Source organism: Cydia strobilella, chromosome 5, assembly GCF_947568885.1.
Source record: "Cydia strobilella chromosome 5, ilCydStro3.1, whole genome shotgun sequence".
Classification (NCBI taxonomy): domain Eukaryota; kingdom Metazoa; phylum Arthropoda; class Insecta; order Lepidoptera; family Tortricidae; genus Cydia; species Cydia strobilella.
In genome coordinates, this window is record NC_086045.1 from 22,204,910 (window position 1) to 22,232,904 (window position 27,995).

General features: G+C 39.7%; 3 protein-coding genes and 1 long non-coding RNA gene across 6 annotated transcripts; 1 reads left to right on the plus strand and 3 right to left on the minus strand.

The window, feature by feature from the left end:
* LOC134741889 (single-stranded DNA-binding protein, mitochondrial) lies at nucleotides 1-1,043 on the minus strand. The gene is made up of 3 exons (XM_063674782.1): nucleotides 885-1,043; nucleotides 508-598; nucleotides 1-422 (listed from the first exon to the last, which is right to left on the minus strand). Exons 1-3 carry the CDS (start codon nucleotides 900-902, stop codon nucleotides 70-72), a joined length of 462 nt encoding a protein of 153 aa, XP_063530852.1. The 5' UTR covers nucleotides 903-1,043; the 3' UTR covers nucleotides 1-69.
* A 1,143-nt stretch (nucleotides 1,044-2,186) lies between these two features.
* On the plus strand, nucleotides 2,187-6,569 carry LOC134741620 (caprin homolog). Its single transcript, XM_063674471.1, has 5 exons — nucleotides 2,187-2,419; nucleotides 3,132-3,314; nucleotides 3,816-3,982; nucleotides 4,196-4,439; nucleotides 4,488-6,569. Exons 1-5 carry the CDS (start codon nucleotides 2,297-2,299, stop codon nucleotides 5,436-5,438), a joined length of 1,668 nt encoding a protein of 555 aa, XP_063530541.1. The 5' UTR covers nucleotides 2,187-2,296; the 3' UTR covers nucleotides 5,439-6,569.
* A 5,769-nt stretch (nucleotides 6,570-12,338) lies between these two features.
* Nucleotides 12,339-14,677, minus strand: LOC134741890 (uncharacterized). The gene is made up of 2 exons (XR_010127910.1): nucleotides 14,590-14,677; nucleotides 12,339-14,303 (listed from the first exon to the last, which is right to left on the minus strand). It is a non-coding gene; the product is annotated as an uncharacterized LOC134741890 (long non-coding RNA).
* A 1,708-nt stretch (nucleotides 14,678-16,385) lies between these two features.
* Nucleotides 16,386-27,916, minus strand: LOC134741608 (mucin-2-like). 3 transcript variants are annotated; one of them, XR_010127891.1, is made up of 9 exons: nucleotides 27,594-27,915; nucleotides 26,315-27,341; nucleotides 23,795-24,604; nucleotides 22,478-22,632; nucleotides 19,911-20,048; nucleotides 19,484-19,730; nucleotides 18,951-19,243; nucleotides 17,762-18,113; nucleotides 16,386-16,537 (listed from the first exon to the last, which is right to left on the minus strand). XR_010127891.1 is itself a non-coding variant. In XM_063674451.1 (8 exons), exons 2-8 carry the CDS (start codon nucleotides 27,174-27,176, stop codon nucleotides 16,451-16,453), a joined length of 4,485 nt encoding a protein of 1,494 aa, XP_063530521.1. In that variant the 5' UTR covers nucleotides 27,177-27,341; nucleotides 27,594-27,916; the 3' UTR covers nucleotides 16,436-16,450. The 3 variants fall into 3 exon arrangements, 1 of the variants encoding a protein (XP_063530521.1); XR_010127890.1 differs by having other exon boundaries at nucleotides 16,387-16,537; nucleotides 23,795-27,341; nucleotides 27,594-27,916; XM_063674451.1 differs by having other exon boundaries at nucleotides 16,436-16,537; nucleotides 17,931-18,113; nucleotides 23,795-27,341; nucleotides 27,594-27,916.
* Nucleotides 27,917-27,995: the final 79 nt, after the last annotated feature.

Below are 27,995 nucleotides of genomic sequence, written 5' to 3' on the forward strand. Positions count from 1 at the left end.
TTAAAGTAATAGCATTTATTGAAATAAGTGATATCAGTACAGTATACTTATTAATATAAGGAACTTTCATCAGAACTCATGTGATTCGGCATCTGCAACTTGGCTTTGGAAGAAGATAATGTCATCAGCAATGATTGTTGAAGCTGTTCGGATTTGTCCATCCTCAGTTTTGATCTCCCCGTAGGATAACTTTCCCATGACATAGACTCTTTGTCCTTTCTTGAGATATTTGTAAACGGTATCCCTTAGGCCAGGCTTGAACACACTCACTCTGTGCCAATCTGTTCTGTGCAACATATCACCGGATTCATATTTGTAATTAAAATGTGTGGCAAGTGGAAAATTGATAACAGGGCGCTCATCTGTTCCTCTTTTTTGAGGATCTGCGCCTACCCTTCCGAGAAGTGTGACTTGATTAATAGCTAAAAAGAAAAAAAAATGTATTGAATGAAATGTAAACAACATAAATATGTGACATTTAATTAAATAATATTTTTTTGTACATACTTTTCTCAGATTTCTGTGTATCAAATTTAATGGCTGTTGTATGAACGTCCGAACACGGGACTGCTGTGAATTGGCGTGTGGCGCTATAAATCTAAAAACCATAACTTGAATTAACTACAAATAAATAATAAGTAATTACAGATGAGTAATTCATAACCTCTATTTAATTTACACTAAAAACACAAGTCACAAAGGAATTATTACAGTGAAACTTACCTTACACATGTAAATATAAGTTTTCCTTTTACGCTTAACATTAAAACAATATCAGACTAGTCTATGAACAAGATATTTAAAGTTACAACAAAGTGTTTGCCGGCAATAATAAGAGTTAGGTTAGTGAAAATAACATGTAGTAAAAAATAAATATAACTTACCCTAGAAAGGCGAAACATTGTGGAGTGTACTGTGGAACTCTTGATTCAAATTTAAAACTCTTTATCCGAAACTAATTAAGTAAAAGTTTTTGAACGCCTGTATGATTAGCATTGGGCATCGGGTTATTTGCGTGTTCGTTAAAAAAAGATATTTAAAAAAAATCAAAAATGTCTATGAAAAAAAAGCCAAAAACAACTGTTTAACTTTTTAAGGGCTCTACTCACCGTCCTGTCTACAAATCGCACGAATTTCGATACTTTTGGCCTCTCCAAACGACATCGATTATCGTAGCGATTTGCGTGCGATACATTGCGCCATTTGATCGATCGGTTGAATTCGTTGCTCCTACATCCTACTCCTACATAGCAGGCAATGCAAAGTCTGGCAAAAAAAGAGTAGAATTTAAAAAGTGGCAACACTGTAGGTCGTCCCTTTCAACTCAATCTAAAGGGCCCTCCACACTCGTGCGCGAATCGCGGCGCGGAGCCGCGAACGCGAGTGTGGAGTCTAGTTCGCTAATCAACGAAATCGACTCCATATTCGCATTCGCGGCTTTAGTCTGGAACGAGCTTAAGACAAACGGGACGAAACTACAGTGTTGCCACTTTTTAATTTTTACTCTTTTTTGCCAGACTGTTTTTAAAATCGTATGCCATTTGTTGCAAGGTCTGTAAAAGCCTGTTATGCAACAGACGGGCGTTCCAGACCGCGACCCTTATCCGGCAGCATCTCTTTCTCTACAACTGTTACTGAGAATAATTCAAGACTGTTACAATAATTCTGGTGATGAAATTGTGTATATAGTTTGTCAAAGGACTGTCTCATTTCAAACATAGACAGAGAGAATCATACTATCTTTGTCTTACACTAGTACTAGCACTCAAACGAAAGGGATGAGTATAATTTTCCTGGTTGTTACTCACTGACAAACTGGTTTGTCCAACTATAGTATGTATGTATATAGTCCGACAAGAAATTGTAGAAGATAAATGAGGGCGCCACTTCCTACGTAATTGTCACATTTTTGACGTCAAATGCTTACATGGCATGGCATTTAGTGTGGAATGGAATCTTTTTTGCTCCATTTTAATAATTTTATGTCGCACTATACGTGTGGACGCTAGATGAGATTGACGCCAATTTGTTTTTCTGATCAAATTGTCAATTAAATTATTCCGTTTCGTGACGACAAATCAAAGAGAAATTGTCAAATTTGTAGAGCCCTTAAAAATAATGTTGCGACGAACAAAATAGTCGTCAATGCGTCGTTTTGTTTCCTTTTTTTTCCATTCGTTGGTTCATTGACAGTTGTATTTGTGGTTATACCTACCTATAGATTAGTGAAGTTATAACTCCAAAAACCACCACCAGTCACCATACCCAATCCTGGTAAAGTTGTTGCCTGTGAAGGATGCCTTCAGCTGCGAATCCTAAGTCCGAAAAGCCGGCCTCTTCGGAGGCCACGGATAATTCACCAGTACGACAAGTCTTGACGATTATTGAACATAAAATCCGTAATTTGGAAAAAAGAAAGGTATGTACGCTGCTAATATACTGCACGAGCCCGACTCCCAGATGTATTTATGTATCTTTCGTCTTCAACTCAAAATTTCTAATATTTAACAATATGTAATTATTATGCCCGTATAAGTGTTGTACTTTCGCTATTAAAGTATCTTGCACAAATGTGTTAGTTTGCCGTGAATTGCTGACGCCATTTTTACATGTGCTCATCCAGTGTTGACGATACAAAAGGTGGACATTATGAGCGCCCAAACACGGAGTTCGTTTACTAAACCGGCACTTATTGAAACTAACACGTGGTACAATGCTCCTGTTGTTTAATGACTGATAATTTAAATCTGCTTAAAGGTTTTTATCGTCATCAACACGATGATTATGATGATACTCATCGTTGAAATGTTTGTTACGAGCGGTTAGAAGTATGTTCTTTGTTCTGCTGATATTCAATAGTACATGTAACACTAGCCACTGTCTGTGACTGTCCGCGTGAAACGCGTTAAATGCACTTCCAAGCAACCCTAATTTGTCCCCCTCCAGAATATCAGAACCCAAATTGAAATTGTTTATACCCCTCGTCAAGGGATTGCTTGCTATGCTAAGATTATATTTATCACAGACTATATATTGAGTTCTCTAGAAAGGACAGTTTTTGAAGTTTTCTTTGTTTCTTGCCCAACCTATTAATTTCCTAAATCAATAATGTAAACATTTTTAATTTTCAGAGTAAGTTGACTTCATACAGAGACTTACAAAAATCTGGCAAAGAACTAAATGCTGATCAGAAGATAGCAGTTGCCAAGTATGACGAAGTAGCTCAGACGTTAGAGTTCGCTCGAGACCTCTCAAAGCAAATAACGTCCATAGCTGTCTCTACTGAAAAGGAAGCTAAAAAACAAGCAAAAAGGGTATGTGTTTATTTGTTATTTATTTGTGTTGATATCTTGCATGGCAACCTAGTGTGATTGTGCTACTCTTGTCTGTGATTTGTATAAACATTGCATTGTTACTGATTGGAATAGAACATTGCTTTGCTCTTGGTCTTAAACAGTGTATGTTGTATATAAACAAAAGAGTACATATTTTTACTATACTTGTTTAGTGACTTAAATTTTGTCTGTCATTAGTAAAAAAATAATATTAATAATAAAGCTTTTTATTTTTGGGTACTTTATATGTATAAATATAAAGTATTTGCAAACTTAGTCTAGTAATAAAAAATAACACCAGAACCCTCTTATGAGACCTCTTCCAGAATTTTCCACCTCTCTCGGTCTTGGGCCTCACATACCCAGTTGGTCATTAGTAATGCACTAATGCAACAATAATATAAAATAGGAATTCTATGCAACAATAATATAAAATAGGAATTCTATATATACTGTTATAATAAGAACGATATATTACAGGAAACCTGGATTCGCTATGCGGCTGACACAAACAAGATTCGAGAGGTTCTTCTCATCTTGGATTGCCTCACGCAAATGGGCAATACTGAAGCCAGGGATGATTTCTTAAATGGAACTAATGGAGCGGCTAAATTGACTGAGGAGGATCTTAAAATTCTTGATGATTTGTAAGTATGGTTTAATAAATTAAGTGTAATAGCGGTCCAAAAAGGCGAGTGGCGTGAGTAACAATTTGATCCGATTTACAGTCGAACGAACATTTAGGAGTAAACTGATTATATTACAGGGGTTGTGAAAATGTGCAAGAAACCATTTAAGTAATGTACGTAAGTTGTGTGTGTGTGTAAGAAACAATATTGAGCGTATTTTCTCTTTACAAGGTACCCCGAAGTGACGCCGAAACACGAAGCCAACGAGGAGGGCCAACCCGGATTCCCCGCCTACACGACAAAAGCGGCCGAACACATCTATGCCGTCATCGACGGGAAACCGAAGGAAATCCTGGGCACCACGTACGCCCACATCAAGGAGATCATCATGACCGTACACAGCTGCGGCTACTTCGACAAAGTCTTGGACGACAACGTGGCCCCCTCGCCGGCCGTGGAGGCGGCGCCGGAGCCGGTGGGTGCGGAGGCGGGTGGGGGTGTGGAGGGGAGCGTGGGGGTGGAGGTGGAGGTCGCGCCGCTCGCCTACGCCGCGCCGCCGGAGCTGCCCGCGCCGCACGCCCTGCCCGCCCCCGCCTACCCGCTGCGCCCGCTGCCGCCCATCACGCTGCAGGAGGTCGAGCACGCCTACTTCGCCCAGCAGTACCCGCAGCAGCGGCCCATCGCCGAGGTCATCGGCTCGCAGAACTTCTTCTTCCTGCAGGAGTCCGAGATCGACAGCCCCGTCGGCACGCCGCAGCCGCCCCTGATGAACCCGCCGTCGCCGCCGGGGCCCATCCCCACGCAGACCTTCACCAACCAGCACTTCGTGCCGATGCCGCCGCCGCACTTCCAGGCGCCCTACGTGCCGCTGGCCGCGCCGCTGCCGCCGCCGCCGCAGCCGCAGCTGGCCGCGCCGCACGAGGCCGCCCCGCAGCACGAGGCCGCCCCGCAGCACGAGGCCGCCCCGCAGCACGAGGCCGCCCCGCAGCCCGAGGCCGACAGGCCCGACGACGAGTGGCAGGAGACCCGCAGCCCCGAGCGAGAGGACGGCGGCGAGCGCAGGGCGCAGGGCCAGGGTGACGGCCAGAACAGGTTCCGGCGGTACCGCGGGGGCGGGGGTGGCGGGAGGGGGGGCGCTGCCAACGGGTACCGCGGCCGCGGCGGCTACCGGCAGCACGACGGCTACCAGGGCCAGGGCCGGCACGGCGGCGAGTACCAGCCGCGCGCCAACAAGGACGGCCCCCCGCAGCGGCAGTACAACGACAACTACCAGAGCCGGCACAAGGACGGCCCCTACGGCAACGGCGACGCCGGCGCCGGCGAGCACCCGCAGCACGAGAACGGGCACAGCTACGGCGGCGGCTTCAAGAGCCGCGGCCGAGGCGGCCCCCGCGCCCGCGCCGCGCCCCGCGCCCGCGCGCCCGCGCCGCACTACGCGCGCCACCGGGACCAGCCCGACCGGCCCGACCAGTGAGCCCGACCCGGAGCCCGGAGCCCCGCCATATAAACATATTACTTTTCTCTATGAAGGACTAAATCGTTCGTGGAAGGCAGATTTCACCGGCAACAACGCGCTGTGGTAACAACAAACGGAGATTCTGGTATAATAAAAAAATAAAATAAAAAAAAGAATAAAAAAAAAAGTAAAACAATAAAAGATGAAACTGAATAAAAATAAGTTACTTGAATTTAGATGTATGATATATGCAATTATAATAAGTTACGTAATTCTAGATTGTATATGTTCGTCGCTGCGGTGGGCGGGGCCGCTCCGCCTCGGCCGCACTCGGCGCGGGAGCACACGGCTCGACTTTTAAAACTTGAGGAGATATAAAGAGAGTCGATCTTGTTCAAACTTGTTCGAGAGATCGGCTCGCTTTATTATTTGCCAACTTCACTATCGGGACTTTGATTCCAAATCTCATTTGTACTTTTCATACCGTTCATATTAATTCATTACATGTGTTACGATGTTATACATGTTTTTGTTTTCCTGAGCCGAATTATATTGAAGTCAGTGATATTGCACGAAATAATGTGGTGTTTTTTTAAGGTTTTTTTAACAAATTGTAAATAGAAAGGTTTACAGGATGTTCCAGAAGTACCACGTCACAGTGACACCGGAGGTAGGTCAACTCGAAAGGAACCTAACCAGCCCAACATGACCCCAGTAAAAGTTGCACGGTTTTCGAGTTATTGCCGAAATAAATAAAAAATATTAAAAAATTTCCCCCTTTTTAACATTTTTAGTACCAACCCGCATCGATAACTTGAAAATCATGCAACTTTTACTGGGTTCATGTTCGGCTGAGCGGAATGCCAACATTATCCACGTAAAAAAACGCTGGTTAGGTTCCTCTGCAGTTGACCTACCTCCAGTGTCACTGTTACGTGGTTGTTCTGGGACACCCTGTATAAACACTTGTATGCTTGTGTATTTTATCAGTACTTTTTTTTCATTAAACCAGTGATAAATGAAAAGAGCAGGTTAAAGCCATAAAAATATGTTACTATATTTGGTTCTGGCCTCCAATTTTATTTTACTCTACACTACATTGTTCTCAATAGAGGCTGTGTGCAAGCAAATTAAAAGTATTCTATGAACTTCATTTTGTTTTATTTTATGCAACTGGTAAAGCGTGTAAGATTAAAAAGGAAGTAAAGATACTGAATAATTCACCTGAGTCAGTAGATCAGAACTAGGACCCATTTGACATCTGTTCACTTATCTACTTATTTTCTATTGGGAGTTCGAATACATTTTTAACCGACTTTAAGATTTCAAAAGGAGGTTCTCAATTCGGTTGTATGTTTTTTTTATGTTTGTTACTCCATAACTCCGTCATTTCGGGACCGATTTTGAAAATTCTTGTTTCGTTGGCATCATATTTCTGGAGGTTAGACGCTCGACGTCAGAGATAAGTTTACAGATTGGCATATTTTCCGATGTATACGAATCTTTGACGTCGCATATACGATTTTAGGGTGTCCGCTAGTTGGCGTGGGCGGAGCGGTTGAGCGGGTTAAGAGGCCATTAACGTGCTCACTAGCGCCACTCTAAATAATTGTGATTATTGAATGGGGTTGGCAACTGTCAAAGGTTTGCAGAGATGGCGCCATCATAGCTTGCCCCTTTTTCTATGAGATTTGGCTTAAAGGGCTGGCATCCAGGGCATTAAAAAAACAGAAATTTGACACAAATATAGGGATTGATACGGCAAGCTATACTGGCGCCATCTGCTTATTATTTCGACCGGCCAACCCCATTTAACGATAGATATTTAAAAAAAGGGGGCCGCTACGTACGGTTTTTTTTATAAAACGGCCATTTTAACTTTGAACGCATAGATTGACGAATCCAGCAACGTAAAAACTATTATAATATATTCAAAAGGTACTTAAGTACAAAATACAGTATATAGCGGCCCCCTTATTGAAATATCGTTAAATTTAAATAATCATAATTATTTACCAGTGGCGCTAGTGAGCAAATTGATGGGCTTAACGAAAAATTTGAACAACGCGGACGCACGCGGCGGATTTTTTTACCTACAATGGCACCCGCGACCCCGCGCCCTCTCCGTGCGCCCGCCAACGCAAGCGCACGCCCTTAGTAATAAAAAATACGTTCTTAAAATTGCCATTTATTGAGGATGTCTTATATAAGAATGATGTTCAATCAAATCAGACCCGAGACCGTGTCCACTCTAAGCAAATAAATAAAGTCCTCTCCAACTTTATATATTGACAGAAATGTTATTTATACAAATCTATCCGCTATTTACTACCTACCTTTATCTATATCTGTTATATTATCCTATACAACCTAATGCAATTATACAAAATATCATTTATAGTGTACTTATTCGTAAAGTAAAAATATAATATCGTCATATTTTGTTCACGTGTAAATAAGGGCAGCGATATAAACAGTTATTGTACGAAGTAAAAAACATATAGTGCAGCTAGTAAACAAAAATGGTCAAAGTATGGTACAAACCTAACTGAAACAAATAGACCTAAAAATCTTAAATTAAGTGCTTTTCCGCTTTGGATGGTAATTTTAAGTGCGTAGTAACACTAACACTTTTTTTTCTGAAAATTATGTTAAAGTCACAAGTATATGACATAAATTAAGAAGACGACTGAACAGTTTCAGTTACCTATTGATAATGTTTGTTCCCGTATAAGTGTAACTTCAGTATTTACTTAAGTATACAGACATAAAATATATTTCGTCAAGTAAAGTGGTAGTGATTCCAATGAACGGACCGAAACTTACAAATTATATAGGATATACTGTCCGCGCGCCAATTCCGTGCATTTGGAGGTCGAGGAAGTGGGGGGATGTGCGCCGCGCCCGTACGTACAAAATGACACCAGTCACAATCACTGTCATGACGCCCAACATTCCTAACATTCCTCAGCCGTGTACGGAATTCGCGCGTGGACAGTACATAGGAATTAGGAATCAACTTTACCGCTTTGGACCGTTAGCAAAATTTCATTGATTCATCAAGAATGAGGGCTACCGTTTTTGTGCTCACCAGTTGGCGCCATTGTAGATGTAAGCCCAGAAAAACATCTCAAAATTCTTCTATGCTTATTTTTATAAAATCAATACGTTCTAACAAAGATAGATATAACTCCGTAATAGATGGATACAGTCTAAGGAAAAAACGTGCCTCGAAAATCACGAAAATTTGTTTCTCGATCAGATGGCGCCACTAGTTTTGGCCTACACTCGTATAGAGGGCGTTGACTGTTTCGTTTGTTATTTATAATTTTAACGCATACCAGTGAAAGAACATGGGTCAAAATTATATAAAAATAATTAATGCAAATAAAAAAATCATTTATCCATATTTAAATACATTTTATCGTATTTTTATAAATATTTATTTTTAGTTTTAAAGTGTGTCGACAGATGGCAGTGAATTTACTGGGGTTACAAAATTTACTATGACAGTACCGCTCTAGTATAAGTTACTCTATGGTTCTAATATACACAAAGGTATCTTAACGTCTAAATGTGTCATTTTTTCAACCTGTTTAATTTTGCGTATATTTTAGTAGGCACTTTTTTTAAACCACACATTTATTGAGCTATATCTATTGTTTACCATGATTAATCAAAGATGGACAAAGATTTACCACAATTATGAATAAGGGAGTGAAAATTCCCGATAAAAAAGCTTGAAACCCCCTAAACTTCTATGCATTTGACATTTTGAAAGACCTCCATCTACACTAGCGCCCCTAGCGGCGAAATTAAACGCGGTAGCCCTCATTACAAAAATTCTGCCTCCGAATTGTGTCAAGATTTAGAATAACGCTTACGTTTAAAGATAACTGAAGTGTGCAAAAGGGAAGCCATCGCGTGTATGTACATTTAATAAGTGTGAAAGAGATAGCCACGTTCTGCCCACCATACTCCTATATATATAGTTTAAGCCATTGAAATTAAAACCAAATTATTCGGAAAATAGAGTTGATTTTCCTTTGATTCACGTTTTAAGTAAAAAAAAAAAAATTTTCAGTGTAACATCAACCCATACACTATCCAGGCTTTTTATTCATAACTTTTAACTTGCTAAAAATGGAATATGTCCTTTAAAAATCACATTGGGCCGAACGAGGATAGTCCACAAATTTAAAAACTTTTGAGCTTTTATAGCGGCTGCAAAGTGAGTTTAGCGAACTGATATTGATGCATCAAGGCGGTTTGTTTGCAGAGAACCTACCGGGAAACGCGAATCCGAAACTTCGCTATCTGCCTCTTTATCGCTTGAATATGCAAGAATGACAGAGATGTTAGATAACGAAATTTCGATTTTCTTGTTTTGTGATAGACCCTCAGATTGTGGTAGTGGCGCCCCCTGCGCAGAGTTTCGCGTTATATTCCCTATTCGAAGCACGAATATGTTTTAGACTGTACACGTCTAATACAATCAATGAATCTATGCCGTTACGTATCTATTAGGTATTGCCAATTGGAAAGTTGCAGACGACCAATCGATCTTACAATTATTTGTGCCATTTTCAACCAAAAGGGTACTTATTGTCGCTTGTCAGTAAGGCGCTATTTCCATATAGCTTCAATTAGAAATTAACCTTATCAACAAGCGACAATGTGGTACCTTTTGGTTGAAAACGTCACATTTTACCATTTTCTAGTCCAAACTTATTATCCAAGTATGTGGCCGTTTTCTAAAATAAATATTGAAAACTTGATTCTTTCAAGAAGATTTCCCAAAATGTCCATTCCATTACGTCACGTTTTAATGTGTTTTTTTTTCACTCGTATGTGCGTGACGTACAATTTTCATACAAATTTTTGGGACATTTTTTTACTCATCAGGATTGAATATGCTAGTGATTCTGAGTTGAAAGAACCCAAAAACACCAGGACCTGTGAGAATCAGGTTTTCAATATTTATTTAAGAAAACGCCCAGGTACCTACCAGATAAAATGTTTCCAATCATTATTTCGCACTAGTTATATGTACCTCATACTTCAACCACTTCATACATTATACAGAAGCAAAAGCGATTTAAGAGGAAACGGGACGGCCGCTTCTCACAAACGTAGTCCCCATTTTCCTCTCTGGATATTGACATTATGGAAAATATTTTTAGATAATTTGATGTATATTAATCATAGCTATGCCCCTACGTTTGACTTTTTCCGATTTTTTGATTATTGTAAAAATTAGGAGCGAAAAACAGATTACATACAAATTTTTAAATACTCCAAATTCTTATAATAATTGAAATTTCGAAAAAAAAACAAACGTGGGGCATAGCTGTGGTTGATATACATCAATTTGTGTCGAAATATTTTCAATAATGTTAATATCCAGAGCGGAAAATGAGGAATACGTTTGTATAAAAAGGCGATTTCGCACGGGTCCTCCACTTTCGTCTTAAGTATTGACATCCATTTGTGTGTAATTAATAATTATTATAATTATATTATCATAAATCAAATCATTACTCCATCATAGATTCACTATATTTTTTCAATCATAAACGAAATCCACCTGAATGTCAGTATCACAAAACATTATATTTTTTCAATAATTAAGAATTAGAAAATACTGGACTATAGAAAGCAACATATTACGTAACAATGAGTATATGGATGGTATTCCACCTTTACAATTTGTGACATTTTCAACCAAAAGGTACCACATTGTTGCTTGTCGATAAGGTTGATTTCAAATTGAAGCTATATGGAAATAGCGCCTTATTGACAACCGACAATAAGTACCCTTTTGACTGAAAATGGCACATCTCTTTGTCCAATGTGTATTGCGTCTCACATTCGGCTCAATGAGAGAGTGAGACTTAATGACATTGGACAAAGAAATTTGTAGGCGCGTAAAATCAGTAATTAATGCCCGGTAAGTAAATGTAATAAGTTCCCATTTGTCCCCGCCCCACGTGACTGCTGACATACATGATGCGGGGACAAATAGGAATACACCTATAAGTCCCGTATCATTGCTTTGTGTACAGTCTCTCGTCATATAAAATACGAACATCAGTTATTCTTACAAAACTAAACATTTGTGGCATTTTCAACCAAAAGGTACCACATTGTCGCTTTTCAATAGGGTCGATTTCAAATTGAAGCTGTATGGAAATAGCGCCTTATTGACAACCGACAATAAGTACCCTTTTGATTGAAAATGGCACATTTTCTAAGGATGTACCAGCAGTTAACTTTATGTACATGCGTTTAAATGTATCTGTATACATACGTACGTATATAATTATAAAGGCCTTGATTTGTGACGTTTTCAATCAAAAGGTACCACATTGTCGCTTGTCGATAAGGTTGATTTCTAATTGAAACTATATAGAAATAGCGCCTTACTGACAAGCGACAATAAGTACCCTTTTGGTTCAAAATGGCACAGTTAAGGTTTTCCAACCTGTTTGCACAAATAGACACAGTGGACATATTAAGAAGTTACATTTCTATACTAATTTATACAAAACAAATAAACCTATTCACATTGACATGTACAAATTACTTAACATTTTTTTCTCCGGCGAAATTCACTTTCCACTGGTATTTTATATACCTACATCGCAACGATTTCTGCGAAATATAATGTAGGTATTACTTGGGTTGAATAATTAATATATTTTCAAAATATTGCGTTTTTTTCCTAGCATTTCTAGACATAAATAAATAAACTTAAATATAAATAGATGCCGCTTTCCTTGTCCAGTGTGTGTATTTGCTTTGTCTTTGTTATGAGGCTGCATTGGCGACTGCACTTGCACTCTATAACAGTCGACCAACCGCTAACACTACTTCCACTTTAGGCCTTTACGTGTCCAACAAAAACAAATGCAGATCTCCATTGCATTACAATTTATTACATATATTCCGTAAAAATGGCACCGGAGCATTAAAAAAACTGGTAAAAACGAAGTAACAGCCAAAAAGACATGAGAAATCCCGACATTAAACTAAACCTATGTCTATGTGATGTATAAAACACTGCATTCTGCCCCTCACAAGTACTTAAATTAAATGCTAAATCGAGTACGGTCAACCGGGTTGAATAGGGATGGCTGGGGTAAATAGGGACAAAACTTAAAATGTGATTTACTTGACAATTTCTTTAAAAAAAACATACAAATTGTATCATTCTATTGAAAATAATAGTCCCCCCCCTCGACCCCCGCTCCTGGTCCTGGCGCAGAGGTTGTCCATCGCAGTTCAACGCGGAAACGCAGCAAGCGTGATGGGCGACTTTGCGTCGGGAGCGAGGCGGGGTGGGTTGTTCGACTAGTTTTTAAGGGTTAGTTTAGGTTTAGTATTAGTTAAGTATAATTGTGGTTATTTTTAAGTATTGAATGTTGTAAAACTATGTTTTCACTAAATAATAGTAGATTTGGTATAATACAATTTGTGTGGGTATTTATTAAGAAACTGTCAGGTAAATCACATTTTAAGTTTTGTCCCTATTAACCCCAGCCATCCCTATTAATCCCGGTTGACGGTACCGTAAGTAGTGCGATGCTTCATTTTTAAACATATCCAGTTTAGTATGAAAATAATATTACAATACTAAATAAGCGGCTATTTAACTACATATATACATTTGAATATTAGAAAGTTTTTTTCTTTCGGAGACAATATGACCATTTGTGACGTTTTCAACCAAAAGGGTACTTATTGTCGCTTGTCAGTAAGGCGCTATTTCCATATAGCTTCAATTAGAAATCAACCTTATAAACAAGCGTCAATGTGGTACCTTTTGATTGAAAACGTCACATTTGATGGCAAGCCGACGATAAACGTTAATTGTTAATGCCAAACGACAAGTGGAACTGATCATTCGATTAGCGATTAGCGTTTACGATTAACGAAAGTCGCATTGGCTACACTGCCTGAGCGTGAGGCCTTAGCTGAGCAGTTACAGCGTACTAAAGCTAGATCCTTTCGCATTTACGATAAAGATACTTTAAAATTAAAGCAAAGTCAGGATTCGATATCCAACTTATCTAATCTGTGTTCGCAATAATTGTCAATAAACAGGAAACTGCCATTTTTATTGTTTACAAAGATTGCAGTTGTGTATACAAATAGGTATTTTATTGCATCAGAATGAACTTCGCAGACTTAAGCGTTAGGATTTTAATCGGTTATTTTATGCGGAATAATTAGAAAATAATCTCTAGCACGATTATTAATCATTATTTATTTTAAAATTATACCGCACGTGCTCGGTTTAGAACGTTATTTCGGCCAAACGTCCCTAATAACTAATAAAACATGTAAATAATTCGGGAATAAAAAAACATTTTTGTCCGTCGGCTCCGGGCGAACACAATCTCGAATGAGTTTATGCAACTGATACATAATGAGCGATCTCAAAACACATGTGTGGTTTTCACACGAGTGTTTAAAGGCCTAATATGTACAGTTGCATACACTACTTTATCTAGACACATATCATAAGTTCTCTTCGGTTCGGAAGCCGTAGGGAAATGACCTGCATTGCTACTAGTGCTACCTGTAAAACATCTATAGACTATAGATATTAAAATAATGCAATAAAAATAAATTTGAACAAATACAGAAACAAACTACTCATATTTTCAACTAAAATGTAAATTACAAACAATTTTTCACAATTCTACTTTCGTAAAAGCAAAAAAATCAACAAACAAATGACAACAGTAATGGCGGCAATTCGATCCTCAAGAAGATTTTTTTTAAATTATAGACAAACGAATGAAGTCCCTATTATCATATCACTCGAGATCAAATGTCGTGCGGTTTATATTTAAAAAAAAAAACATACTGAATTGACTATGGATGGTATAGAAAGGATGCCAATCTTTTATGGCAGAATTGTTGCAAAAGTGACCGCTTTCAGCTTTAAGTAATAGTTCCTAATCTCTCCGGTGGCGCTAGTTAGGCTCTGGGACATGAGTATAACATGAACCATATAAGGCAACAAATAACTCGACCAAATTACGTAGGTTGTTTTTGGTAGTATTTCGGTGTATGGTGGCGCCGCCTAATTACTGTTTTTTGATGGACACTTTTCATACATAGAGATTTGGCTCCTTTATATAGTCTCCATGGAATTGACGTTTCGTATCGATAGATAACTGTTTTAATATCTATGGATACTAGAATCTCTAGACCCACTTAAGTTCCGACAGCTGTTCCAAATTTAACCCTTAAATGCATGATTTTTTGTATAACTTTTTAATAAATTGAAATAGATGTGTCATGCTGTATAAAAGTAATAAATGTGATTTTGGATAGCTGCATATTGAGCCACGGACCATCAAATATACGATGCATATATACATCATTATGCATTTAAGGGTTAAACTCATAACCTTACAAAAATCTATAATGTAATAAGTTAATAACATTAAAGTTCAGATTGTACCTACTACCACAGATAAGAAAGTTCTCACAGTGAAATTGGTTGTAATAAAGCTGGTCATTTCCTACGGTTTCTGAACGCATTCTAGAGCACTAACGATATGTGCGTAGATAAACTACATAAAGTAAATAAATCAGTTCGACCCGTGAGCTCGGGGTCAGTCGATATTGATATCGGTGCAGCTCTCAGCCGTAGTGCGGAACGGCACGGCACACCGTAATGGTCGTACCACACCATCGCACCGCACCAAGGTCATTGTGCGACGCATCCATAAGTAAGAGCGAGAAAGAGATATCGCTTTCACGCTCTTACTTATGGATGCGTCGCACAATGTCCTTGGTGCGGTGCGACGGTGTGTTACGGCCTTAACTGTGAATCCACGATGTGACCACCTCATCCAATACACTAGACGGAGAACATGAGACAATCGAGCTCATCACATATAAGCGCTCCTGTACTAATTTAGTATGGGGTGCGATCGCTTATTTCAGCTTATGGCAAGTATGTATGTATGTAAATTAATAATATTTACAAAAATTAGGATTTAGGGGTGTACATAGGCTATTATATAGTCTGAATTTTTTTCTCACGGAATTAATGTAGACAAATCAAGTTTGGCCGGTGACAAAAAACTTTTGCAGCATCCAAGCCAAGGTACTTAAAATGTCCATATTTTCCATATTTATTAGAAATCTTTTTATATTCTACTCAAGAAACATTGACTTTGTTAAAAGGAAACTAAATTTTAACAAAACACTTTGGTATATTAATGAAAAAGAAAAAGCTGCTTTTGTCGGGTAGTTTATTTATTGCACTGGTTACACTATGGAGATTCACCCGGGCGACCAAGTTGCGGGGCGCTAAACATAATTTTTCACTAACTTTCGAGATTGAGCGTTCCCGTAACCGCTTTTAATGGCTTTAATTTAAACCGCCTTCAAAAATTGTAGTTTTTTTTTGTAAGTATGCTTTTATTTTTTATGTTTTTCTGGGAGCCCTTACTTTGAGAACCACCGACTTGCCTGCAAGTGTCACTTTGACAGGGACAGTTTTTTTTTTTATATGGCATCGCGCTCCTGGCGCATTCAGCCAAACGAGTAAAACGGGGAAACGGAATTAAAGGATTACATACAATAAGGGATAACGGGTAATTCGGAATTTTGGAAAAGGATCATGAAAAGGTAAATTATAGTAAGTTGTTTGTTTACATCAATTCCGTGAAAATAAAATTCAGACTTTAGTATAAAGCGGTGTCAAATACAATTCAGTTGTGCCGCTCGAATCGTAGCATTTTACAATAGTAAAATTGCACCTAAGTGTAGTGACCTTGTGGTCTTTGTAAACGGTTCATAATGCGGTGTCTGCGTAGCGTAGTCTGCGAGTGATGTGTCGGTGTCGGTGTCACCATCAGCGGCACATGCCGGCGCGGCTACACCACGTGCCGGCGCGGCTACACCACGTGCCGGCGCGGCTACACCACGTGCCGGCGCGGCTACACCACGTGCCGGCGCGGCTACACCACGTGCCGGCGCGGCTACACCACGTGCCGGCGCGGCTACACCATGTGCCGCGCGAGCGCGTGGCGCAGCTTGCGCTCCCACGCCTCCGCCTCGGCCCAGGAGTGCCGCACGTCGCGGAACAGCTGCAATACCAACATATCTAAACTACCGAGAGAGGTCTACTCTAACCAATCATCGTGTACCCTGACTTCGACACAAACAGATGGCGCTGTACTGAGTACTGAACATGTTATTTGTGGTCCCTGAATTGTCAAACGTCAACTTTTGACAACCGAAGTTACCGCATATTGTATGGATGGTGCCATACGGCGCCATCTGCGTGACCTGTCAAATTCGAGGCACGAATTGGTCTTAGACTTGCCACATCTTACACCATCAATGCATCGCCCTTCGGTTTCGGGTAAAAATCTGATTTCGGCCGTACACTAATAATAAATAAATAATATATTATGGGTCATTATTAGGTGCACGAAGTCAAGAAGGTTTGTTAGGCCACCATACGAAGGAAAAATGGGGGAAATAACTCGTGTATACAGGTGACCTTAGCCATTGGACAAACCCCGAAATCCCAAGTAGGGTTACTTCTCAGGAATGCTCTAACCTCTCAACGTTAATATTTTTTTAATTAGAACAAAAGATAAAAAAAAAATTCAAACAAAAGTTATTTCCAATAATCGACAACAAAAAGAAACATACTGTATTAATCATTGGCAGTATTTTTGACAATTTATTCGAAAATGTGCGGCAATGATGACATTTGTCAAAAGTCAGAATCTTAAAAAAGATACCAATAAGGTCGAAGAAGGTTTCATACTATTTAATACCTCAGGAGCTATTAACACATACAGGCTGCTCCAAAGTAAAAAATCGTAATTTGTTATTTTCTTCGTAACCGCTACACCGGTTGTTATGATACTTTGTATACTGATTCTTAGTACCCTAATGCATATGTACATTTCGGCTTTTTCCAATGGCCAAGGACACCCTGTATAAGCGTATTTTGGCACAGTTGTAGGGAATGGTATATTACACAACGTACTAAAAGTACCGGAGGGTGGGGGTGAAGCTAACTGGTAGGGGGGGTTTAAAGGTCCCTTTTTATAATTTTTCGTAAGAATAGAAAACACCCATAACTAAAACACACACTAACAAATATCCGTGCTCATTATACAAATGCCCTTACCGGGATTTAAACCCGGGACCGTCGGATACATAGGCAGGGTCCCTACCGACTAGGCCAGCCAGACGGAGCGTCAAAAGACATTTACCTAAACGTTTTGTGTCATTTTCTACTAAAAAGTACCTCTGTGTCTACGGAATGTACAGATAATATGAGTCGTGAATACCTGCGACAGCCAGACCTCGTCGGCCAGCAGTTCGTTGAGTATGAGGGTGGTGTCCTTGCTGGGGTTCTGCATCCGCTTCTCGGCCACGAGCTTGCTGCACCGCGTACATCAGGTACCTCAGTGTCTACACTCTACAGAATGTACAGATAATATTGTGAGTCGTGAATACCTGCGACAGCCAGACCTCGTCGGCCAGCAGTTCGTTGAGTATGAGGGTGGTGTCCTTGCTGGGGTTCTGCATCCGCTTCTCGGCCACGCGCTTGCTGCACTCCGCGTACATCAGGTACTTCTGGTGCGATATCCGCGAGTACAGCTGCACACGGCCGCAACACGTCGCGCACACTAGGAATTCCTGAAATATATACCTAAGGTTTAAGTTCAATTCAAAAAATTTACTGTCAAAAACAGCAAGTCTAAAATTTTAATGAAATAAAATTAAAATACATCACGCGTGCAACAATTTTTAGGTAGTCGCGTGGCGACGCATGGGTGGCTTTTATCTATTATTTGACTGTTTGAATTTTAATTTTTATATTTTATATGTGATATATGGATTCCGAATTGTCCGAAATAAATGAATTTTATTTTTTTATTATATTTATTTGTTCATGGAGACAGAGACTATAATCTGTTGAACCTTCAACATAGTTTTAATGACTTTTTTACAAATACCGTGTTTTGCGGTAAACCTAACAATTGCTTTGTTTTACTTTAGTAGCATTACTTTATTGTACATAACATAGGCTTCGTCAGAAATAGAGGTACAAAGGCGAATTATCCTTAGGAAAACCTCTTCCGGCTAACCTTCGAGTAGATGAGAGAAAAATTCAAGTTAGACAAATTTACGGAAAGTATAGTAACATTTAGTCTCGAGGGACGCTACAGATTGGGACCGTTTGAGCGACAGGGGCAACTCGTTCACAACTTTACAGCGACTTCCACAACTTTACAGCGACTTCCACAACTTTACAGCGACTTTCACAACTTTACAGCAACTTCCACAACTTTACAGCGACTTTCACAACTTTACAGCAACTTCCACAACTTTACAGCGACTTTCACAACTTTACAGCGACTTCCATAACTTTACAGCGACTTCCACAACTTTACAGCGACTAGGTACTTTACCTTGTTTGGATGAGACAAAAATAAAAAGTGAGCAGGAGACTTGCAGTTGCACGTTAGTTACCTTCTCGTAGGCGAGGCGCGCGTCGGGCTGCACGGGCTCCAGCGTGGCGGGGTTGTAGGGCTGCCCGTACAGCAGCAGCCGCGCCGCCGCCGGCCGGGCGCACGCGCGGCACGACCCCGCGCCCGCGCCCGCCCCCGCCCCCACCCCCGCCACGCTCAGCCCCGGCCACGTGCCCACCGCCGAGTCCAGCGCCCTGCCCGTCCCCACCCCCACCCCCACCGCGCTAGACACGCAACCCCGCATCGACTCCGTCACCTCGTCCACCGTCTTCACGTTCGACAGGAAGTACTCGTCTGAAAGTGTAAGCGATACAGATATACTACTTTAAACTAAAAGCCACCACGTACTTTACCCTGTAAAAGAGTGACGATATAGAAATAGTATTTCAATTTTGACTAAATGTACCTACCTAAATACAAATATTAATATACATTTGAAAACATAAACTGACCTGTTCAGAACAAATTTTAAAATACATAAATAAACCAGTTGTAAGGTCACGCACTTTTATAAATAATCTATGAAATTCTTACCTTGTTCTTGAAAGATTTCCGTCAAAAAATTAGGATCTAGGGCGTGTGATATTAAGGTTTGTATATAGACTTCAAAGTTTTCCTGGTACATTTGAGTTTCCAGCATCCTTTTTTCGATGAAATTGCAGTCATCAAATTGAAGTTCGCTTCTCACTAACTCTACTATCGTTTCCAAATGAGATTGAGACCTAACTTTAACGGACACTTGCGTGTATAGTTTTTTATTTTCGGGGTTCCACGCTGCATACTGTAAAATGAGGGATAAAGGTTTTTACAGGCCAATTAGAAAGTATACTGACGTCAAAGGGCATTTTTTATTCTTAATTAAGGTGTAAGGTACAGTTTGGTAGATCAATTATTATTATTTATTATACCTACACAAATTAAGTATCTAATCTAAACAAAAAAAAAACTAAACAATACTTACTGTAGAAATATTCCGATATAAAACTTTACCATTCTCTTCAAATGGCTCGTATTTTTGTAACAGCGTCTTGCCATCTACTCTCCAGATAGACGGCCACATTTCGTTTAACTCACTCTTTATTGCCACAAACTCCCCCGACTAGAAACAAAACAATAGTACAGTCAAGTGAGTCAAGGGCATAAATATACAGGTTGTCCTTAGCCATTGGACAAAGCCGTAATGTACATATGCATTAGGGTATTTAGAATCAGTATACCAAGTATCATAACAACCGGTGTAGCGGTTACGATTTTTTACTTTGGAGCAGCCTGTATGTGTTAATAGCTCATGGGGTAATAAATAGTATGAAACCTTCTTCGACCTCATTGATTATCTTTTTTATTTATGACATTAATAAGATTCTGACTTTAGACAAATGTCATCATTGCCGCACATTTTCGAACAAGTTGTCAGAAACACTGCCAATGATTAATACAGCATGTTTCTTTTTGTTGTCGATCATTGGAATTAATTTTTGTTTGAAAATTTATTTTTTTATCTTTTGTTCTAATTAAAAAAATATTAACGTTAGGGCATTCCTGAGCAGTAACCCTACGTGGGATTTTAGGGTTTGTCCAATGGCTAAAGTCACCCTGTATATACATTCCCAAAGTTTCAAAAACATGTGTACTCTTACACCTTGGACAATAAAGTCGTGTTCACATATTTTTGAGCCATTTGTCTGGATCGATATTTTTGCCTTCGACTGTACATTGTGTCACAGGGGAGCAAAAATTACATATTTACGGCATGGGCGTACATTGAATCCTGAAATAGTAAGGGACGCTCAAGGTGGGAATAATTTAGCTACCATGTGACACAGTAGGTACTGCTTTTCACATCACTTAAAATGAGGAAATAATTATGTTTCAAAATATTATTTAATTAACAATTAATTAATAAACAATATTTTAATATTTATTTATAGTGGAAAAAAGTTGATTTATAAAGGAAAATGTTAAAAAATAAAATTTAAATAGGTACCTATAAGGTGCAGCGGGACAATTTCGACTGGTAAGTTACTAAGTACAACTTTGACTACCCAAAACTACTATCTACAGTACAATTTACTGACAATTGGTTGACTTCGTACTGTAGATTAGTTATCTAGGTTTTATGGTTTGAGACACATATACACACATATACTTTAAAACGGGTTTTTTTATATAAAAAGGCAAAAATTGTTGTAATCATCCCGCCGAGGGCCAATTGCAACTATTGATAATAAGTTTCGTTACAGACAAATACCTGTTAAATATAAGAATAATTTACTGCCGCGGTTTGAGGCAAGTCACCAAATATTGTTTGCAGTATATTTTCATTATATTTCTTTTTAATTTCCTCACATTGAAAAAAATACTCTATATACATATACCTCAGCGGAATCGGGTATTTTCTGGCTCGGTCCTTCGGGTATATTGTATTATTTTTGTTCGACTTAAAAAGTTATACGACGACGACGTCTAATTTGAAAACTACTTATACCTAAGTCTTAGCAACAATTTCAAACAAGTAGGTATTTATTGTAGAAAATTTAATGTAAAGAATAAATAGTTCATTGGTAGATTTGTTATAATCATAGCAGTTTTGAACAAAAACACGACAAACTGTAAATCGTGATACAAAAATGGGGGTTATTCCCAATAGTTACCACCAAGATGTCACCAGTGGTAACATCTGGGATTTTTTTCCCACCTGTCCCAAGTGGTAAAAACTGGGACTTATTTTTCAAAATTATGTTTCATACAACTCAACTCTCTTCTTACTCTTCAACTCTTCCCAGTAGGTATTCCTCAGTGGTAACAACTGAGAAAAAAATCCCAGTTACCACTGGTGACAACATGGTGGTTGGTAAGTATAGTGGTTGGTAGTTTAGCGTTGACATTTAAATTTATTTTTGACTGCGCATAATGAACTACTATTAATTTTTAATCTTAATTTTAGTATTATTTTTAATCAGAATTTAATCAATCTATTATTATTAGTACCAGTATCCATTATTATGATCAATCTATTAAATTTAAATGTCAAGATTTATTTATTATTAATTTTAACATAATTTTATTTTAATTCTTATTATAAGTGCAACTGTTGTCTTATTGTGTTATGCTTATTATGTATATGGACCAATGTTGTCTGCAATAAATGATAAATAAAAATAAATAGTGGGAATGACCCAAAAATGGGGAGAAGAGAGATATTTTTTCCTTTCATGTTTTCTGCCGGATAGTACGATATTTTTAAAATTATTTAGGGCTTAGAGCCATACGAAACGACTCAACCCTTAAACCATTTGGCATTACTTTCTCATCATCAATGGCCACTGCATCCCTGACGGATGATTGTTGCAACGCTGTGTCAAGAGCGGTTGAGACGGCCAATGCATTTTCGCATTACTGTCTAGGCATTCTTTTTCGAACCGTATTTCTTAATGTAGAGATGCGTTTTTGTTTTAAGTATGATGGCAAGTACCTATGTTGCAGCTATGGACTTGAGGGTTAAAAACAAAGTAAGTGGGACAGTCGTACCTGATAAGGCATTTCCTCAACCTGGCCTGGCCTGGAGTCAATCTGCCCGGTGCTGATCTGCTGATGGGATTTAATGTGATGCAATTTCCTGTTCGCATTGCTCTCAGTGTCCGGCGCCCCATAACTCCCATAGCCCAAATTTGTGCTGTGAGCCACTAGAATATCAAGTTAAGTTTCATATTAGTCCATCTCAAATATTTTGTGAAAGCATTAAATAATATTTCCATAATATCATTACCTTTTTATGGTGCATTAGACGAACTTCGAAATTTAATTTAATTTGACACGCAATAATGAAATATGCGGCAAAAATTAAAATGCACGTATCCAATTAAGAGTTGCATTGTTGTATAAAAGTACTAAAGGAAGGAGGGTCAGGAGATGGATTGCCATAGATGAACAGTGGTCATCTTAGTGGTAACATGTACATCGCAAGGCTAGTTCACATCATGACTTAGCAAAGTATTTATAAATGAATCGATGGCTTAACTTATCCTACTTTACAATAGAAATGTACATGTTATCCCTATTCGGCGAAGAGAGGGGTGCTACCAGGAATAATTACACACTAAAATTATTCACACATCATATAGTATTATACTCATGTTTATTTTATGTTTTCTTCTATTATACAAAAGTATTTACATAATAATTGAGAATTGTGCATAAACAAATAACAATTAAATAGAAATACAAAAACTTAGGTCAGGACATGGCCTTCTAATACATTATCTGCACTTATTATAGCTGTCATCTATTATGCAATTCATTTCATTCTTATAATAAAATCACTTTCAGCTAACAGCAAAGAATATGCATACACTATTTGTAAGTACCAACTAAAGTCAAATACTTTAAAATACAATACATTGTTTATTATTATAATATATACAACAGACACCCACTGGTATTAATTCCATAAAAAAATATAATACGACGATTTTGGAATTATTAATGGTAGCACCCCTTCAGTAGCGAGTATGACAAGAGTCACAAATTCTACAATTTACAATTAAATGGCACTAATAATGTGTCATTAATAACAATTCGAGTGAAATCTTGTTACAGGCTAACCCTAAAAATATCGACCTCTACTAAGATTACACGCAATCATTTTATCGAAAATATTTACAATTTTAATACTCATAGATTTCATCTAATAAAAATTTATAGTACGTATCACAGTTAAAATGTAACAAGTTTTCACGACATACCGCCATATCGGCAGTTAGCTTGCTCCTGTCATACAAGCTTCAGGGCTAGCTCTTCACCATCGCGCTCTACTTCTCAAGTGGAAATCTAATAAATTGAACGCACCTTCGTCGGGCTGGTGTTGGTAATAGTACTGGTGCTGCGGCGCGGCCTGCAGCGCGGCCACGGGCGGCGGCGGCGGCGCTCGGGGCTTCTTGAGCGCGGGCGCGGGCGCGGGCGCGGGCGCGGGCGCCGGCGCCGGCGCGGCTGGCTGCGGCGCCACCACCGCCGACGGCGGCGGCTTGCTCATCGCTCCGCGCCCTTTCTTGCCCTTGTCGCTCAGCGGCGTGCTGGGCACTACCAGCACCGGCTTGTTCAGCCTTCTCGCCTCCTCCTCCGCGTCGTAGCCGCTCTCTTCGCTACCGTCATATTTACGTTTTCTGTCCTTATTCACATAGTACCGAGGATCGTCTAATTCGATACCTTTCGCTTGTGAGCCGAGGAGACTCGATGACGCGCCTTGTAACTGGTTGGCGCCCATCAGGCCCGCCGAGCTCATACTCGGCGCAGTCATTGCGGGGTTACTTAGCGACATTGCCGAATTGATTACGTTCGCTCCCATTGCGCCGTTCGAACTCTGAGCGGGATTTCCATCACATTTGACGTGGTCATTATGAGGATAAATTTTATTATTCGCATTATTAGTGGTAGTTCGCGACCAAGTAGACTTTCTGGCGCCTCTGCCGGCCGGCGGTGGAGAGGTGTCACGCTCTCCTTGTAAAAATTTCAAATAAGAAGCCATGAAACCAGATCCTGGGCCCGTGACTGGCACATTGAATTTTTTTTCCATTATTTTTGAAGTAGCGTCTTGTGAAGTGCTGTTTAGATTCTGCTGCTGAGAAGAGGGTGCTACCGAAGACGTATTTCCCCGTTGTTCTGCAAGGAAACCAAGTTCTTCTTCTATATTAGGCACTACCACCTTAGGCTGTTCCTCTTCACGAGTTTCGGGTGTTGAAAAAGATGACGAGGAAGCCGAAGGTGGAGTCTCACTAAATGACGACAACGGTGTTAACTCCACAGATGACTGGAAGTCAGGATGAGGACCTAAGTGGAAAGGAGGGAAATAGGTCAGTGCATGGCCGTGCTGCATGGCAAGTGCTTGGTGTTGGTTAAAATTTGTGGCGTGAAGACTTGCTTGGGAACCGAATGCAGAGGTACCGGGAAACATTTTGGGTGGAGGTGGTGGTAGATTCCATCTTTCAAAGTCAAAGTAGGTACCATTCTGTTGTTGAGTAGAGCTGTGAGCGGGGGGCGGGATCCTATTAGCAAGATAATCTGCCATTACCGCGGTTGAGATGTCGTTCATATTATGCGAGACCGGTTTTTCAGTACTTTTTCTACGAGGTGTCACTTTTGTTGGAGCACTAACCGGCATTTGACTCTTATTGGATTTGATCTCTTGTAATTGACAACTTTGCTGTAAGCTTTGTAAATTTTTAACTATGCTCATGGGGTCGCCACGACAGCTAGATAAATCTTGTAATGCTACATTAGTGCCATCAAAATAAGTGTGTTGTTTTTCTGCTAAATTTAACGTCCTATGTGATGTAGATTGAGAAACAGTTTCTTCATTATGAGTATTTTTACTTTCAGATAATCCATTATTGCTATAATTATTACTGTTACTACTACTAGAATATTTTCTGGACGCTTGACGGTCGCCATCCCAACAGGTTTGTCCTGGCGTTGAACTTTGATTGGAAGTCCGTTCATAGCGATTCTCTGAATACGTTTTACTTTGCTCAATACCTAATGCCCTAGTTATAACTGAAGGATAAGCTACATGACTATTTTGAGGTGAAGGCCTAGAAACCGACGCATCCATTGGGGAACGAGGCGCCGTACTATTGACCTTACTGTAATGATCCCCATGCTGTTGAGGCGAGTTAGTGGAGTTCATAGGACTATGATACATAGGATACGCCGGACTAGATCCATGACCTAACGGAGAAGTTTGAGCAGGTGCTTGCAGAGGACTAGGTCTTCTGGGTGCAGCCCCACTACAATCTGGCCCATTTTGCGAACTACTACTGGAATATCCCGTGTCTGTACTAGAACTACTCTTAGCTCGGACATGATAATCAGATTCAACATTATTTCCGCTTTGATAATGCCTAAAGCTTGAATTTTGAGTTGAGGAATATTGAGAACCACCAATTCTATTTGATTTGGAAGGAGTAGTAACACTACTACTATAATTGAGTCTGCCTGGAGCATCCATTATAGAATAACTTATAGGAGAAGATTGGGGCTGAAGCTTATCACTAGATTCACAACTTTTCCTTTGTTCGCTACTTAACTCAGGGTATATTTTACTTTGTGCTTTAGTCTGTACTTGTGGCGCTTTAGTAGTGGGAGACACAAAATTGCTGGTACTACTGGATGACTGTCTTGGAGATTTTTCACCACTGGAATTCTTAGGTGATTGTGAGTTGTAAACAGAAGAAGAGGTTCTGGAAGCGGAGCTGGAAGAGGAGCGGAAATCCTTACTAGGAGAGGATAAGGAGGATGTCACTGTTGGAGTTGACACAATACATGATTGTTGTGAATGGGTAGTAGAACTTGCAGAACCTGAATAAGACTTACTTCCAGCATAGTCCTGCTGTGACGAAGGTTGTCCACTCTTTGCACTGCTCGAACTATATGCGCTATCAGTCTGACTTCCAAATGTTGAAGGTGATTGAAAAAATGTTGATGAAGATGTCGATGAAGCCAGTTGCTTAGATGCAGTCGCCGGGGAACCTGACCTATTGCTTTGTTTACCAGCACTGGAAATCTGAGAGTTAAGGTGGTTATTGAGGGTTTGGGCAGCAGCAAAATGTGCATTAAAATTATCATAAGTGGCAGACGCCTTTGTTGTGGCTGGACTTGGTGATGAGGGCACTACACTCTCATGGGGTAATATACCAAACGGGCTTGGTAGTTGGTTGTTCCCTTGCCAACTTAGTCCACCAGCTCCACCTGGTGTAGATGACTGATCAAAGAAGGAAGCTGTCCCTTGTGCCGCTAGTGTCTGATGAGAATAATTTTCTCTCAATGAGGAAAGCTCAGATTCAACTGAAGACTGCTTTGATGCAACTGCTGCCTGAGCTTGAGCAATCACTTGCCGGTGTTGAGCTTGAAGTGAAGAACTATAGTGTGCGGGTTTTGGGTTGGCATGATGAAATAGTGGTGAGAACACTGCATCATACCCTACAGCAGGGGGGGATAGAAATCCTCCAGGGTTGAAGGGTGAGGCAGTCGAAGAACCTAGTTGCCCTGCCAAAGAGGCTGTTGTGTGCGCTGCTTGTAATAACAATTGGCTGGTCGTAGAGGGTACTGACTGACCACTTAGGCCTGAACCACCACTTGTGAGGTGATGATGAAAGTCCCCACTCGCAGCACCAGCCTGAACCCCTGCTAATCGATTGTACGAAGCATATGCTGACCATGGTCCTACTGGATCCATTACCACCTCCGTGATGTTATTTTAAGTGTCAATGTATGTAATATGTCAGTAGAAGTCCACACTTTCATCCATAGTTTGTAGCACACGTCAATGTATTCTTACAAACACTAATTTGCAGCACTTGATGTCATGATGTTCAATTCAATCTTCACATAAACAAAACCCCTGAAAAAAAAAACATTCAAACAATATTACAAAATATGAAACGATCTAAACGGCTCTTATTGGAATAAGTAGCTAAATCTTGTTTATTTTTAGACAATCATGGTTAATCGAAAAACCAAAATCATTAGCATCAAGTTGTGAAATAAAAATAATCCGCCGCTACGCCGCGGAAGCGTCAATATGTTCGAACAATAGAGAAGAGCTTTTACAAATGGGCATGAATGTGTGTGAATATGTGTTAAGGAAACATACCATCGCCTTAGTTTTCTGCAAACATTTATCAATGTGCTTTCGGAGGACGCTCACACAACAGATAACATCATAAATATGGCCTCGAGTGCTCGTTGCGACGGGTTTTGGTCTATTGTGTAGAATCACTTGGATTTTTCAATGCTTATAACTGTTCACTTTGCAAATTCCACTTTGTGTCTATTCATCCTCCTTATGTATAACAATAACAACGTTTCAGATTACCAATTACTTTATTTACAACCAGAAATAAGACAACGTTTCGCCTTTCACATTAATCGCCGCCATTTTACTTGTGAACGAACGTCGAACAACTCGAACAACCGCACAACAAGCTAGGCAACGCCATCTACAATATAACCTCAAGATGGAACAAAAGTTTTTACTTGTTTTATTATTTATTCT